Consider the following 14,834-nt stretch of genomic DNA (forward strand, 5'->3'; position numbering starts at 1 on the left):
TCTCACTTTAGGTTCTAGAATCTGACGTAAGCCTCCAGACTCTGACTTAAGGCTCTAGACTCTGACCTAAGGCTCTAAGGCTGTGGACTTTGATTTATGGCTCTAGATCAGGGTTCAACAAACTGGCAGGAATTCGGCATGTGGGTGGTTTTATTTGGCCCCCCAAAGTATACATACTTTTATTGTTGGACAAAAAAGACTGTAAAAACACCAGCAATTCACCTCCAAGTGATTTTAATATAGGATATCTGTTCCATAGTATTCCCACACATGATAAAGATAAGTGATTGTATACAAATATAAGCAAGGTTTGAAATTATTATGTTTTTGTCCAATATTATTTCTGTTTGAGCTTCTTGCGATCCATTTGCAGTCTACAAATGATTTGTAATTATGTCCTGGACCCCAACAATCCACTCAAGAAACAATTGTCCGGTGGCTGAATCTAGTTGATGATCCCTGCTCTAGACTCTGATCTGGTGTAAGACTCTTTCTGATTTAAGTCTGTATGGCTGTAAATTCAGTGCTCGAGGGCTACAGTCCTGCTGGTTTTGTCAATTCTTCCCACCTATTCTATTGGGTCAGTGAATATGTCTGACGAGATGAAGCATCAACGTAACATTTGCTTCCAGCAGTACTTTAAGGAAACCAGCTGGCCCACAGTGGACCAGAGTTTTACCACCTGCTCCAGAACTAAATGATGTGATGTTGGGCGTACTCGAGGACTGGAATTGGGAAACACTGACCTGGACCCTGTTCCAATACGTCCGAAATCCAAATTTGCTTCCTCCTTTCCTTGAAGTAATTGGATTGGTTGAAAGGGTTTTCCTTATCCAATAACATACAGATTAATGACTAGTTCAAGAAAAGGACGATAGAAGTTTTTTTAAAGTGTTTGAACAGAGTCCTGATCTACACCGTCTCTGCAATGGACATCCAATACATCCTGCTGTGTGTTAGTTGATAAGACCTCACAAACAGACTCTCACACACACACACACACACACACGTGATGCCAGCCATGTCATGACAGCCAAGAGTGCTGGAAGTAGTGGCAATGTTTATGATGGCATTCCACAGACACACTCTCTGGTGTCCCCACCCTGCTGTTAAACCAGCCCAGGAGAGTGTGTCATAAATGGCGCATTTCTCTGACAGCTGCAGTTTTTAAGGACACACACACACACAGTAGGGGCATTCCTCTACCAGCTGCAGTGTAGTTGGCCTCCGGGCCTTTAAGAGCAAGGACTCAGGCAGTAGTGATGTCGTCATCAGGCAGGTTGTGTTTAGATATCATGTTGATCCTATTAACAGGTCCTGGCTCGTCTGCTCTCTACTGACTGACTGACAGACTGACTGCTCTCTACTGACTGATTGACCGACTGCTCTCTACTGACTGACTGACTGACTGCTCTCTACTGACTGACTGACAGACTGACTGCTCTCTACTGACTGATTGACCGACTGCTCTCTACTGACTGACTGACCGACTGCTCTCTACTGACTGACTGACTAACTGCTCTCTACTGACTGACTGACTGACTGCTCTCTACTGACTAACTGCTCTCTACTGACTGACTGACGGACTGACAGCTCTCTACTGACTGATTGACCGACTGCTCTCTACTGACTGACTGACTGACTGACTGCTCTCTACTGACTGATTGACCGACTGCTCTCTACTGACTGACTGACAGACTGACTGCTCTCTACTGACTGACAGACTGACTGCTCTCTACTGACTGACTGACTAACTGCTCTCGACTGACTGACTGACTGCTCTCTACTGACTGACTGACTAACTGCTCTCTACTGACTGACTGACTGACTGACTGCTCTCTACTGACTGACTGACTGACTGCTCTCTACTGACTGACTGACTAACTGCTCTCTACTGACTGACTGACTGACTGACTGCTCTCTACTGACTGACTGACTGACTGCTCTCTACTGACTGACTGACTAACTGCTCTCTACTGACTGACTGACTGACTGACTGCTCTCTACTGACTGACTGACTGACTGCTCTCTACTGACTGATTGACTGACTGACTGGTCTCTACTGACTGACTGGTCTCTACTGATTGATTGACTGACTGACTGCTCTCTACTGACTGACTGACAGACTGACTGCTCTCTACTGACTGATTGACCGACTGCTCTCTACTGACTGACTGACCGACTGCTCTCTACTGACTGACTGACTAACTGCTCTCTACTGACTGACTGACTGACTGCTCTCTACTGACTGACTGACTAACTGCTCTCTACTGACTGACTGACTGACAGCTCTCTACTGACTGATTGACCGACTGCTCTCTACTGACTGACTGACTGACTGACTGACTGCTCTCTACTGACTGACTGAATGACTGCTCTCTACTGACTGACTGACTGACTGACTGCTCTCTACTGACTGACTGACTGACTGCTCTCTACTGACTGACTGACTGACTGACTGCTCTCTACTGACTGACTGACTAACTGCTCTCTACTGACTGACTGACTGACTGACTGCTCTCTACTGACTGACTGACTGCTCTCTACTGACTGATTGACTGACTGACTGCTCTCTACTGACTGATTGACTGACTGACTGCTCTCTACTGACTGACTGGTCTCTACTGATTGATTGACTGACTGACTGACTGCTCTCTACTGACTGACTAACTGCTCTCTACTGACTGACTGACTGACTGACTGACTGCTCTCTACTGACTGATTGACTGACTGACTGCTCTCTACTGACTGACTGAATGACTGCTCTCTACTGACTGACTGACTGACTCCTCTCTATTCACTGACTGACTGACTGACTGCTCTCTACTGACTGATTGACTGACTGACTGCTCTCTACTGACTGACTGAATGACTGCGCTCTACTGACTGACTGACTGACTGCTCTCTACTGACTGATTGACTGACTGACTGCTCTCTACTGACTGACTGACTGCCCTCTACTGACTGACTGATTGACTGACTGCTCTCTACTGACTGACTGACTGACTGATTAACTGACTGACTGCTCTCTACTGACTGACTGACTAACTGCTCTCTACTGACTGACTGACTGACTGACTGCTCTCTACTGACTGACTGACTGCTCTCTACTGACTGATTGACTGACTGACTGCTCTCTACTGACTGACTGCTCTCTACTGATTGATTGACTGACTGACTGCTCTCTACTGACTGACTGACTGACTGACTAACTGCTCTCTACTGACTGACTGACTGACTGACTGCTCTCTACTGACTGATTGACTGACTGACTGCTTTCTACTGAATGACTGCTCTCTACTGACTGACTGACTGACTCCTCTCTATTGACTGACTGACTGACAGCTCTCTACTGACTGATTGACTGACTGACTGCTCTCTACTGACTGACTGAATGACTGCTTTCTACTGACTGATTGACTGACTGACTGCTCTCTACTGACTGACTGACTGACTGCTCTCTACTGACTGACTGACTGACTGATTAACTGACTGACTGCTCTCTACTGACTGACTGACTAACTGCTCTCTACTGACTGACTGACTAACTGCTTTCTACTGACTGACTGACTGACTGACTGCTCTCTACTGACTGACTGACTGCTCTCTACTGACTGATTGACTGACTGACTGCTCTCTACTGACTGACTGGTCTCTACTGATTGATTGACTGACTGACTGCTCTCTACTGACTGACTGACTGACTGACTAACTGCTCTCTACTGACTGACTGACTGACTGACTGCTCTCTACTGACTGATTGACTGACTGACTGCTTTCTACTGAATGACTGCTCTCTACTGACTGACTGACTGACTGACTCCTCTCTATTGACTGACTGACTGACTGACAGCTCTCTACTGACTGATTGACTGACTGACTGCTCTCTACTGACTGACTGAATGACTGCTTTCTACTGACTGATTGACTGACTGACTGCTCTCTACTGACTGACTGACTGACTGACTGCTGTTTACTGACTGACTGCTCTCTACTGACTGACTGCTCTCTACTGACTGACTGACTGACTGACTGCTCTCTACTGAGTGACTGACTGACTGACTGACTGCTCTCTACTGACTGACTGACTGACTGACTGATCTCTACTGACTGACTGACTGACTGACTGACTGCTCTCTACTGACTGACTGACTGACTGACTGATCTCTACTGACTGACTGACTGACTGACTGACTGACTGACTGATCTCTACTGACTGACTGACTGACTGACTGACTGACTGACTGATCTCTACTGACTGACCGACTGCCATAGGTGGGACAAATATCAGCCATGCTTCAACAGAAACCATCAGGTTTACAGTTACTTGACCTACGTTGAATAGAAACCATCAGGTGTACAGTTACTTGGCCTACGTTGAACAGAAACCATCAGGTTTACAGTTACTTGGCCTACGTTGAATAGAAACCATCAGGTTTACAGTTACTTGGCCTACGTTGAACAGAAACCATCAGGTTTACAGTTACTTGGCCTACGTTGAATAGAAACCATCAGGTTTACAGTTACTTGGCGTACGTTGAATAGAAACCATCAGGTGTACAGTTACTTGGCCTACGTTGAATAGAAACCATCAGGTTTACAGTTACTTGGCCTACGTTGAACAGAAACCATCAGGTTTACAGTTACTTGGCCTACGTTGAATAGAAACCATCAGGTTTACAGTTACTTGGCGTACGTTGAATAGAAACCATCAGGTGTACAGTTACTTGGCCTACGTTGAATAGAAACCATCAGGTGTACAGTTACTTGACCTACGTTGAACAGAAACCATCAGGTTTACAGTTACTTGGCCTACGTTGAATAGAAACCATCAGGTTTACAGTTACTTGGCCTACGTTGAACAGAAACCATCAGGTTTACAGTTACTTGGCCTACGTTGAACAGAAACCATCAGGTGTACAGTTACTTGGCCTACGTTGAATAGAAACCATCAGGTTTACAGTTACTTGGCCTACGTTGAATAGAAACCATCAGGTTTACAGTTACTTGGCGTACGTTGAATAGAAACCATCAGGTGTACAGTTACTTGGCCTACGTTGAACAGAAACCATCAGGTTTACAGTTACTTGGCCTACGTTGAATAGAAACCATCAGGTTTACAGTTACTTGGCGTACGTTGAATAGAAACCATCAGGTGTACAGTTACTTGGCCTACGTTGAATAGAAACCATCAGGTTTACAGTTACTTGGCCTACGTTGAACAGAAACCATCAGGTTTACAGTTACTTGGCCTACGTTGAATAGAAACCATCAGGTTTACAGTTACTTGGCGTACGTTGAATAGAAACCATCAGGTGTACAGTTACTTGGCCTACGTTGAATAGAAACCATCAGGTGTACAGTTACTTGACCTACGTTGAACAGAAACCATCAGGTTTACAGTTACTTGGCCTACGTTGAATAGAAACCATCAGGTTTACAGTTACTTGGCCTACGTTGAACAGAAACCATCAGGTTTACAGTTACTTGGCCTACGTTGAACAGAAACCATCAGGTTTACAGTTACTTGGCCTACGTTGAATAGAAACCATCAGGTGTACAGTTACTTGGCCTACGTTGAACAGAAACCATCAGGTTTACAGTTACTTGGCCTACGTTGAATAGAAACCATCATGTTTACAGTTACTTGGCCTACGTTGAATAGAAACCATCAGGTGTACAGTTACTTGGCCTACGTTGAATAGAAACCATCAGGTTTACAGTTACTTGGCCTACGTTGAATAGAAACCATCAGGTGTACAGTTACTTGGCCTACGTTGAATAGAAACCATCAGGTTTACAGTTACTTGGCCTACGTTTAATAGAAACCATCAGGTGTACAGTTACTTGGCCTACGTTGAATAGAAACCATCAGGTGTACAGTTACTTGACCTACGTTGAACAGAAACCATCAGGTTTACAGTTACTTGGCCTACGTTGAATAGAAACCATCAGGTTTACAGTTACTTGGCCTACGTTGAACAGAAACCATCAGGTTTACAGTTACTTGGCCTACGTTGAACAGAAACCATCAGGTTTACAGTTACTTGGCCTACGTTGAATAGAAACCATCAGGTGTACAGTTACTTGGCCTACGTTGAACAGAAACCATCAGGTTTACAGTTACTTGGCCTACGTTGAATAGAAACCATCATGTTTACAGTTACTTGGCCTACGTTGAATAGAAACCATCAGGTGTACAGTTACTTGGCCTACGTTGAATAGAAACCATCAGGTTTACAGTTACTTGGCCTACGTTGAATAGAAACCATCAGGTGTACAGTTACTTGGCCTACGTTGAATAGAAACCATCAGGTTTACAGTTACTTGGCCTACGTTTAATAGAAACCATCAGGTGTACAGTTACTTGGCCTACGTTGAATAGAAACCATCAGGTTTACAGTTACTTGGCCTACGTTGAACAGAAACCATCAGGTGTACAGTTACTTGGCCTACATTGAATAGAAACCATCAGGTTTACAGTAACTTGGCCTACGTTGAATAGAAACCATCAGGTGTACAGTTACTTGACCTACGTTGAACAGAAACCATCAGGTGTACAGTTACTTGGCCTACGTTGAATAGAAACCATCAGGTTTACAGTTACTTGGCCTACGTTGAATAGAAACCATCAGGTGTACAGTTACTTGGCCTACGTTGAATAGAAACCATCAGGTTTACAGTTACTTGGCCTACGTTGAATAGAAACCATCAGGTGTACAGTTACTTGGCCTACGTTGAATATTATCATCATTAGCATGGTACTTTGTTTTGCTTCATAACACCATTACTACCACCATAGACTACCGGCTCATTACCTTCTCACCTGTTACCATATGATATGTGTATAGTGTCTGATAATACGTCATGCTTACAGGTGTCACTAGAACAAAGGGATGGCCAACCCTCCTCCAGGAGAGCTGTACTGGGGTGCAGGCTTTTGATACGGCCCTGTACAAACACCCCATATAGGTTAATCATGGTCCTGACCAGCAGCTGATTAGCTGAATCAGAAGAGTTTTAGTAGGGTTGGAGCAAAACCCTGCACACCCTGTAGGAAGGTTGACTAGCCCTGGGCGAACATACGAGCATGTGTGATTCTTATAGAGTAAGTATATGATACTGAAAGATGGACTGATCTGATTGGTCAATTGTTGATCTGATTGGTCAATTGTTGATCTGATTGGTCAATTATTGATCTGATTGGTCAAGAGACCAACGAGTGGAAAAATATCAGAATTTAGCTGCCTGTGTAAATGCACACTAAAATTCAGGGTTGGGGTCAGCTAGACAATTAGGGACTGAATCTTAACTTCAGATGTTGAAGTGCTTTTAACTCAGAGGTTATGTAAATCATGCATTGTGATCTATAGGGAAATGTGTACCTTGTAGTAGTGTGCACAGCTCTCAAGTCAGGATTTATTCAATTATGAATTCAAAATGGATTTTTATTTTCTTCTCTAGGTCAGTGGAGATTGACCCCAGCCCTAAAGTCATTGTTTAAGATAAGACTCCCATAGAATTTCCTTCATAGGCTGAGACAAGATATGTTTTGTGTATTTTAGCATTTTTTGTGTTTTATCATACTCTGAGTAGTTATTCTGTTGTTGTTTTGTCTGCCTCCTTTCCTCTTCCTCCTCTCTCCTATCTCCTCTCTCCTCTCTCTCCTCTCCTTTCTCATCCCTCTCCTCTCCTTTACTCTCACCTCTCTTCTCCCCTCTCTTCTCTTCTTCTCCTCTTCTCTGCTCTTGTCCTTTCCTCTCTCCTCTCTTATCTCACCTCTTACTCCTCTCATCTCTCCTCTCCTATCTGCAGTCACTGATATTTGACGAGGTGGACCTATCTGATGCCAGCGTGGCTGAGTCCAGCACTAAGAATGTTAACAACAGCTTCACGGTGAGATTCTACACACACACACACACACACACACACACACACACACACACACACACACACACACACACACACACACACACACACACACACACACACACACACACACACACACACACACACACACACACACACACACACACACACACACACACACAGTGACTATATGTATAGTGACTACATCTATGCTGAGGCCGCCAATGTTGATGATGATCACGTGCATGCGTTGTGTGTATGAAGCGTGTGTGTGTGTGTGTGTGTGTGTGTGTAGAATCTCAACGTGAAGCTGTTGTTAACATTCTTAGTGCTGGACTCAGCAAAAGCAAGGAGGGAAGGGAGGATGTAAAGACTGGAGGGCAATAGAGATGAAGACAAGGGAGAGAGAGAACGAGAGTATCAGAAAGGGAGGGAAAGAGAATGAGAGTAACAAAGGGAGGGAAAGAGAATGAGAGTAACAGAAAGGGAGGGGGAGAGAATGAGAGTAACAGAAAGGGAGGGAAAGGGAATGAGAGTAACAGAAAGGGAGGGAAAGGGAATGAGGGTAACAGAAAGGGAGGGAAAGGGAATGAGAGTAACAGAAAGGGAGGGAAAGAGAATGAGAGTAACAGAAAGGGAGGGAAAGAGAATGAGAGTAACAGAAAGGGAGGGGAAGAGAATGAGTGTAACAGAAAGGGAGGGGAAGAGAATGAGGGTAACAGAAAGGGAGGGGAAGAGAATGAGAGTAACAGAAAGGGAGGGGAAGAGAATGAGAGTAACAGAAAGGGAGGTAAAGGGAATGAGAGTAACAGAAAGGGAGGGAAAGAGAATGAGAGTAACAGAAAGGGAGGGGAAGAGAATGAGAGTAACAAAGGGAGGGAAAGAGAATGAGAGTAACAGAAAGGGAGGGGGAGAGAATGAGAGTAACAGAAAGGGAGGGAAAGGGAATGAGAGTAACAGCAAGGGAGGGGAAGAGAATGAGAGTAACAGAAAGGGAGGGAAAGGGAATGAGAGTAACAGAAAGGGAGGGGAAGAGAATGAGAGTAACAGAAAGGGAGGGAAAGGGAATGAGGGTAACAGAAAGGGAGGGAAAGGGAATGAGAGTAACAGAAAGGGAGGGAAAGAGAATGAGAGTAACAGAAAGGGAGGGAAAGAGAATGAGAGTAACAGAAAGGGAGGGGAAGAGAATGAGAGTAACAGAAAGGTAGGGGAAGAGAATGAGGGTAACAGAAAGGGAGGGGAAGAGAATGAGAGTAACAGAAAGGGAGGGGAAGAGAATGAGAGTAACAGAAAGGGAGGTAAAGGGAATGAGAGTAACAGAAAGGGAGGGAAAGGGAATGAGAGTAACAGAAAGGGAGGGAAAGAGAATGAGAGGAACAGAAAGGGAGGGGGAGAGAATGAGAGTAACAGAAAGGGAGGGAAAGAGAATGAGAGTAACAGAAAGGGAGGGGAAGAGAATGAGAAAGAAAGAGGAAGACAGAGATGTAACAGCTAATACGTTTTGTTCTGAAACTCTCTCAAGCACATTCCGACAATTCCAGTTTATGTAGATGTGCAGACCATTAAACATCAAGGACAGTTGTGTGTTTTGGGTCAGGCTGTTCAGGGGGGTGTTTTGGGTCAGACTGTTCAGGGATGTGTTTTGGGTCAGGCTGTTCAGGGATGTGTTTTGGGTCAGGCTGTTCAGGGATGTGTTTTGGGTCAGGCTGTTCAGGAGGGTGTTTTGGGTCAGGCTGTTCAGGGGGGTGTTTTGGGTCAGGCTGTTCAGGGGGTGTTTTGGGTCAGGCTGTTCAGGAGGGTGTTTTGGGTCAGGCTGTTCAGGGATGTGTTTTGGGTCAGGCTGTTCAGGGGGGTGTTTTGGGTCAGGCTGTTCAGGAGGGTGTTTTGGGTCAGGCTGTTCAGGAGGGTGTTTTGGGTCAGGCTGTTCAGGGGGGTGTTTTGGAAGGGTGTGTGTGTGTGTGTGTGTGTGTGTGTGTGTGTCAGAGAGAGACTCAGTGAGCATAGCCTTGCTATGCCCACAAAATGAGGTGGAGACCGAGCTGCACTTCCTTACCTCCTGTCTAATGTATGACCATATTAAAGACACATATTTCCCTCAGATTGATTTGACCCACAAAGAATTCCAAAACAAATCCAATTTTGATAAACTCCCATATCTACCGGGTGAAATACCACAGTGAGCCATCACAGCAGCAATATTTGTGACCTGTTGCAACAAGAAAAGGGCAACCAGTGAAGAATAAACACCATTGTAAATAGGGGAAGGGAAAGGGGGATAACTAGTCAGTTGTACAACTGAATGCCTTCAACTGAAACGTGTCTTCCTCATTTAACCCCTCTGAATCAGAGAGGTGCGGGGAGCTGCCATAATCGACATCCAAATGCAACCTATATTTATTTATATTAATTTATTGTCCCTTCTGTACTTTAACTATTTGCACATCGTTACAACACTGTATATAGACATAATATGACGTTTGAAATGTCTTTATTCTTTTGAAACTTATTTCACATTTGTTTATTATCTACTTCACCGGCAACTGTAACATATGTTTCTCATGCCAATAAACACCTTACATTGAATTGAATTGAAAGAGAGGGAGAGACTATTGCTCCATATGTTTGGTGGGTTGTTCCTCGAGCGGCGGAGGGTCTGCTGTAGTGAAGGAGACACACACACACACACACACACACACACACACACTCTCCCTCACCGGCAGGGGGAGAGCAGGCTTCACCATTCAGCAAGACCACACACACAGAGAAGGAGAGAGTGAGAGACAGAGCCAGTGAGAGAGTGTGTGGGGGGGTGAATGGTAAGTGCACTGTAGCACGGCTTTCAGACGCAGTTAGTGGTAATGAATACTGGTGCTCGTCTGTCCGTCTGTCTGTGAGCAGAAGGATGCTGAGGTTGTCTGTGCAGATTGGTTGGTGTACTATAGGGACAGATATGGAGCATGGTGATAGAACCCTAAGAGGTTGTGTGTTAGCTTTTGTATTATTGGTGTCCTTTGTGTCTGTGTGCTTTTCTGTGTGTATGTGTGTGTGGGCGGCTGCTGGGAATATAAAATGAGATGTAGCTGGGGGAAGCACCTTGCGGTACATGTGAGGGTGCTTGCTAAGGATTCTGCAGGGATTCTAGGCTCAGATAAATTGTTGTTGTATTAAAGGGGCTTTATCCCTAACAAAAACATTATATGAAACAAACACCTCAGACATGTGCGAATGCACGTGTAAACAAATCAGGAGATTTTTTTTCTCATGATAAGTTGTAGACCACACTATCTACCAAGAGAGTTCTCATCTATGTTTTTCATAGCTGTCTATTTACCACCACAAACCGATGCTGGCACTAAGACCGCACTCAACGAGCTGTGTAAGGTCATAAACAAACAAGAAAATGCTCATCCAGAAGCGGCTCTCCTAGTGGCCGGGGACTTTAATGCAGGGAAACTTACCGTTTTACCTCAATTCTACCAGCATGTCACATGTGCAATCAGAGGGAAAAAAACTATAGACCACCTTTACACCACCACACACAGAGACACATTCAAACTCTCCCTCATCCTCCATTTGGCAAACCTGTCCATAATTCTATCCTCCTGATTCCTGCTTTCAAGCAAAAACTAAAGAAGGAAGTACCAGTGACTCGCTCAGTAAAGAAGTGGTCAGATGACGTGGATACGGTTTCATCAATAAGTGTATGAACAACGTCATCCCCACAGTGACCCTATATACATTTCCCAACCAGAAGCCATGGATTACAGGTAACATCCCCAACGAGCTAAAGTCCAGAGCTACCGCTTTCAAGGAGAGGGACACTAATCCAGATGCTTCTAAGAAATCCCACTATGCCCTCAGACGAACCATCAAACAGGCAAAGCGTCAATACAGGACTAAGATTGAATCCTACTGCACTGGCTCTGACGGTCGTCGGACGTGGCAGGGCTTGAAACATTTGACGGACTACAAAGGGAAATCCTGCCGTGAGCTGCCCGGTGACGCGAGTCTACCAGACGAGCTAAATGCCTTTTATGCCTGATCACCGACAATGATGAGACTGACATCCTATAGGGAGGAGGTCAAAGACCTGGCAGTGTGGTGCCGCGACAACAACCTCTCTCTCAATGTGATCAAGACAAATGAGCTGATCATGGACTAAAGGAAAAGGAGGGCCGAACAGGACCCACATTAACATGGTGTGGATAGAGAGCAGGTAGAGTTTCAAGTTCCTTGGTGTCTACATTACCAAGAACTATCATGGTCTTAGCACACCAAGACACTTGTGAAGAGGGCACGACAACAACTTTTCCCCCTCAGGAGACTGAAAAGATTTGGCATGGGTCCCCATATCCTCAAAAAACTTGCACAGCTGTACCATCGAGAGCATCCTGGCCGGTTGCATCACTGCCTGGTATGTCAACTGACCATAAGGCACTACAGAGGTTAGTGCGTACTGCCCAGTACATCACTGGGGCCAAGCTTCCTGACATTTTTTTTTTAACTAGGCAAATCAGTTAAGAACAAATTCTTATTTACAACGACGGCCTACCAAGGAACAATGAACAACTGCCTGAACAACTATTGTTTACCTTGCTCCTTAACTGCTTCTACCTCCAAGACATAAGACTGCTGAACAATTAATCAAATGGCCACCCACTGTTTATTATCAATGCATAGTCACTTCACAAATGACCTTGACTAACCTATACCCTCTGTATATAGCCTCGTTATTATGTAATTTTCTTGTGTTACTTTTTGATTTTATTACATTTTTTTACATTAGCTTATTTAGTAAATATTTGATTAACTCTATTTCCTCACAAAGGCTCAGCTTGAACAAACAAGACACACTGGCAACAGAGAGACAGAAAACACATGTATAAATACACAGGGGATAATGGGGAAGATGGGTGACACCTGGAGGGGGGTGGAGACAATCACAAAGACAGGTGAAACACATCAGGGTGGAATGGAGACAATCACAAAGACAGGTGAAACACATCAGGGTGGAATGGAGACAATCACAAAGACAGGTGAAACACATCAGGGTGGAATGGAGACAATCACAAAGACAGGTGAAACACATCAGGGTGGAATGGAGACAATCACAAAGACAGGTGAAACACATCAGGGTGGAATGGAGACAATCACAAAGACAGGTGAAACACATCAGGGCGTGACAGAAACATTCCATTTCACACGCAAAACTGCAATTCATGTGAGGTGAAAACATGTTATTCTACCAAAAGGTGGTGTTAACATGTGAACTCTAAATTGAATACATGTGCAAATATGGTTTCACTTGTGAAATTTAAGCTTAACACACGTGAAACTGCAAATCTGACTTATTTTTTTATTAAGGTTAATGAGCTCTAACTTAACCTTTTCAGTGGCATGGACATAGATATTGTGTATATTGGCTATATTGTGTATTTTCTCAAACAGTTGTATGTGTTAGCTGTTGATGCAGATTGTTGATTGTATGTAGTAATAGCGTTCTCTTCATTAGTTAGCACAACATCTACACATGCACAATGACTGGATGTGTCTTCGTGTGTGTGTCTGTGTATGTGTGAGCAGCATGTTTGGTCCTGTTCGTGCTTTTCTGCAAGTGGTAATCTTATTGAATAGAATATGGTAACACCTTGATATTCAATTCAGTTAATCAAATCCACAATGCTGTGATCTCAGCTCCAGGCAATTGAAAACTCATTTAGATAGATGATAGCAGTGTAAGCCCCTCATTATAGAAGCTGAATGTTGGTTATATGCTGTATGACTCTTGTTAACGTGTTTAAGCAAAGAAAGTCCAATCTAGATATGATTTTCTAGATGAAGTGCAGCAGAAGCACCGTAGGATCACATTCATTAGAGATACTGTGGGGTTATTTATTAACCCTTTATTTAACCAGGCAAGTCAGTTAACAACACATTCATTAGAGATACTGTGGGGTTATTTATTTACCCTTTATTTAACCAGGCAAGTCAGTTAACAACACATTCATTAGAGATACTGTGGGGTTATTTATTTACCCTTTATTTAACCAGGCAAGTCAGTTAACAACACATTCATTAGAGATACTGTGGGGTTATTTATTTACCCTTTATTTAACCAGGCAAGTCAGTTAACAACACATTCATTAGAGATAATGTGGGGTTATTTATTTACCCTTTATTTAACCAGGCAAGTCAGTTAACAACACATTCATTAGAGATACTGTGGGGTTATTTATTAACCCTTTATTTAACCAGGCAAGTCAGTTAACAACACATTCATTAGAGATACTGTGGGGTTATTTATTTACCCTTTATTTAACCAGGCAAGTCAGTTAACAACACATTCATTAGAGATACTGTGGGGTTATTTATTAACCCTTTATTTAACCAGGCAAGTCAGTTAACAACACATTCATTAGAGATACTGTGGGGTTATTTATTTACCCTTTATTTAACCAGGCAAGTCAGTTAACAACAACATCTTATTTTCAATGATGGCCTAGGAACAGTGGGTTAACTGCCTTGTTCTGGGGCAGAACGACAGATTTGTACCTTGTCAGCTCGGGGATTCGAACTTGCAACCTTTTGGTTACTAGCCCAACACTCTAACCACTAGGCTACCCTGTCCACTCTAGCAGAAGAAAGCATATTTATTGGAATGATCAAACATGGTAAATGAAGTGATATGATTATAAATTAGACACACACATACACAGAAGGACATAGACTCCCAAACCAAATTACTCCCCATCTGCCCTTTGACCTGAGGAGGCTCATCAGGGGACTGGAGAGTTTCCAAACACAGTCCAGTTTCCCTCAGCAACCATCCTTTACAGATATCATATTAAGGAAAACAAAGATAAAGAACGAGGCAGACAGAGTGGGAGGGTCACCCCCCCCCCCAATATATCCAGGGACCACCAAGGACCCCAAGACACAACACCAACCAAACATACATAAACACA

The 14,834-nt window shown here is 43.9% G+C and overlaps 1 protein-coding gene across 3 annotated transcripts in view; it reads left to right on the forward strand.

Moving 5' to 3' along the window:
• LOC115116727 (diacylglycerol kinase eta-like) overlaps positions 1-14,834 on the forward strand; it is a 143,150-nt gene that overhangs the window by 33,581 nt on the left and 94,735 nt on the right. For all 3 annotated transcript variants that reach the window (XM_065015816.1, XM_065015810.1, XM_065015819.1), the window contains one exon: positions 7,816-7,896. In XM_065015816.1, coding sequence (XP_064871888.1) covers positions 7,816-7,896 — 81 coding nt within the window. The remainder of the gene's footprint in view (positions 1-7,815; positions 7,897-14,834) is intronic.

This window comes from Oncorhynchus nerka, linkage group LG3, assembly GCF_034236695.1.
Source record: "Oncorhynchus nerka isolate Pitt River linkage group LG3, Oner_Uvic_2.0, whole genome shotgun sequence".
Classification (NCBI taxonomy): Eukaryota; Metazoa; Chordata; class Actinopteri; order Salmoniformes; family Salmonidae; genus Oncorhynchus; species Oncorhynchus nerka.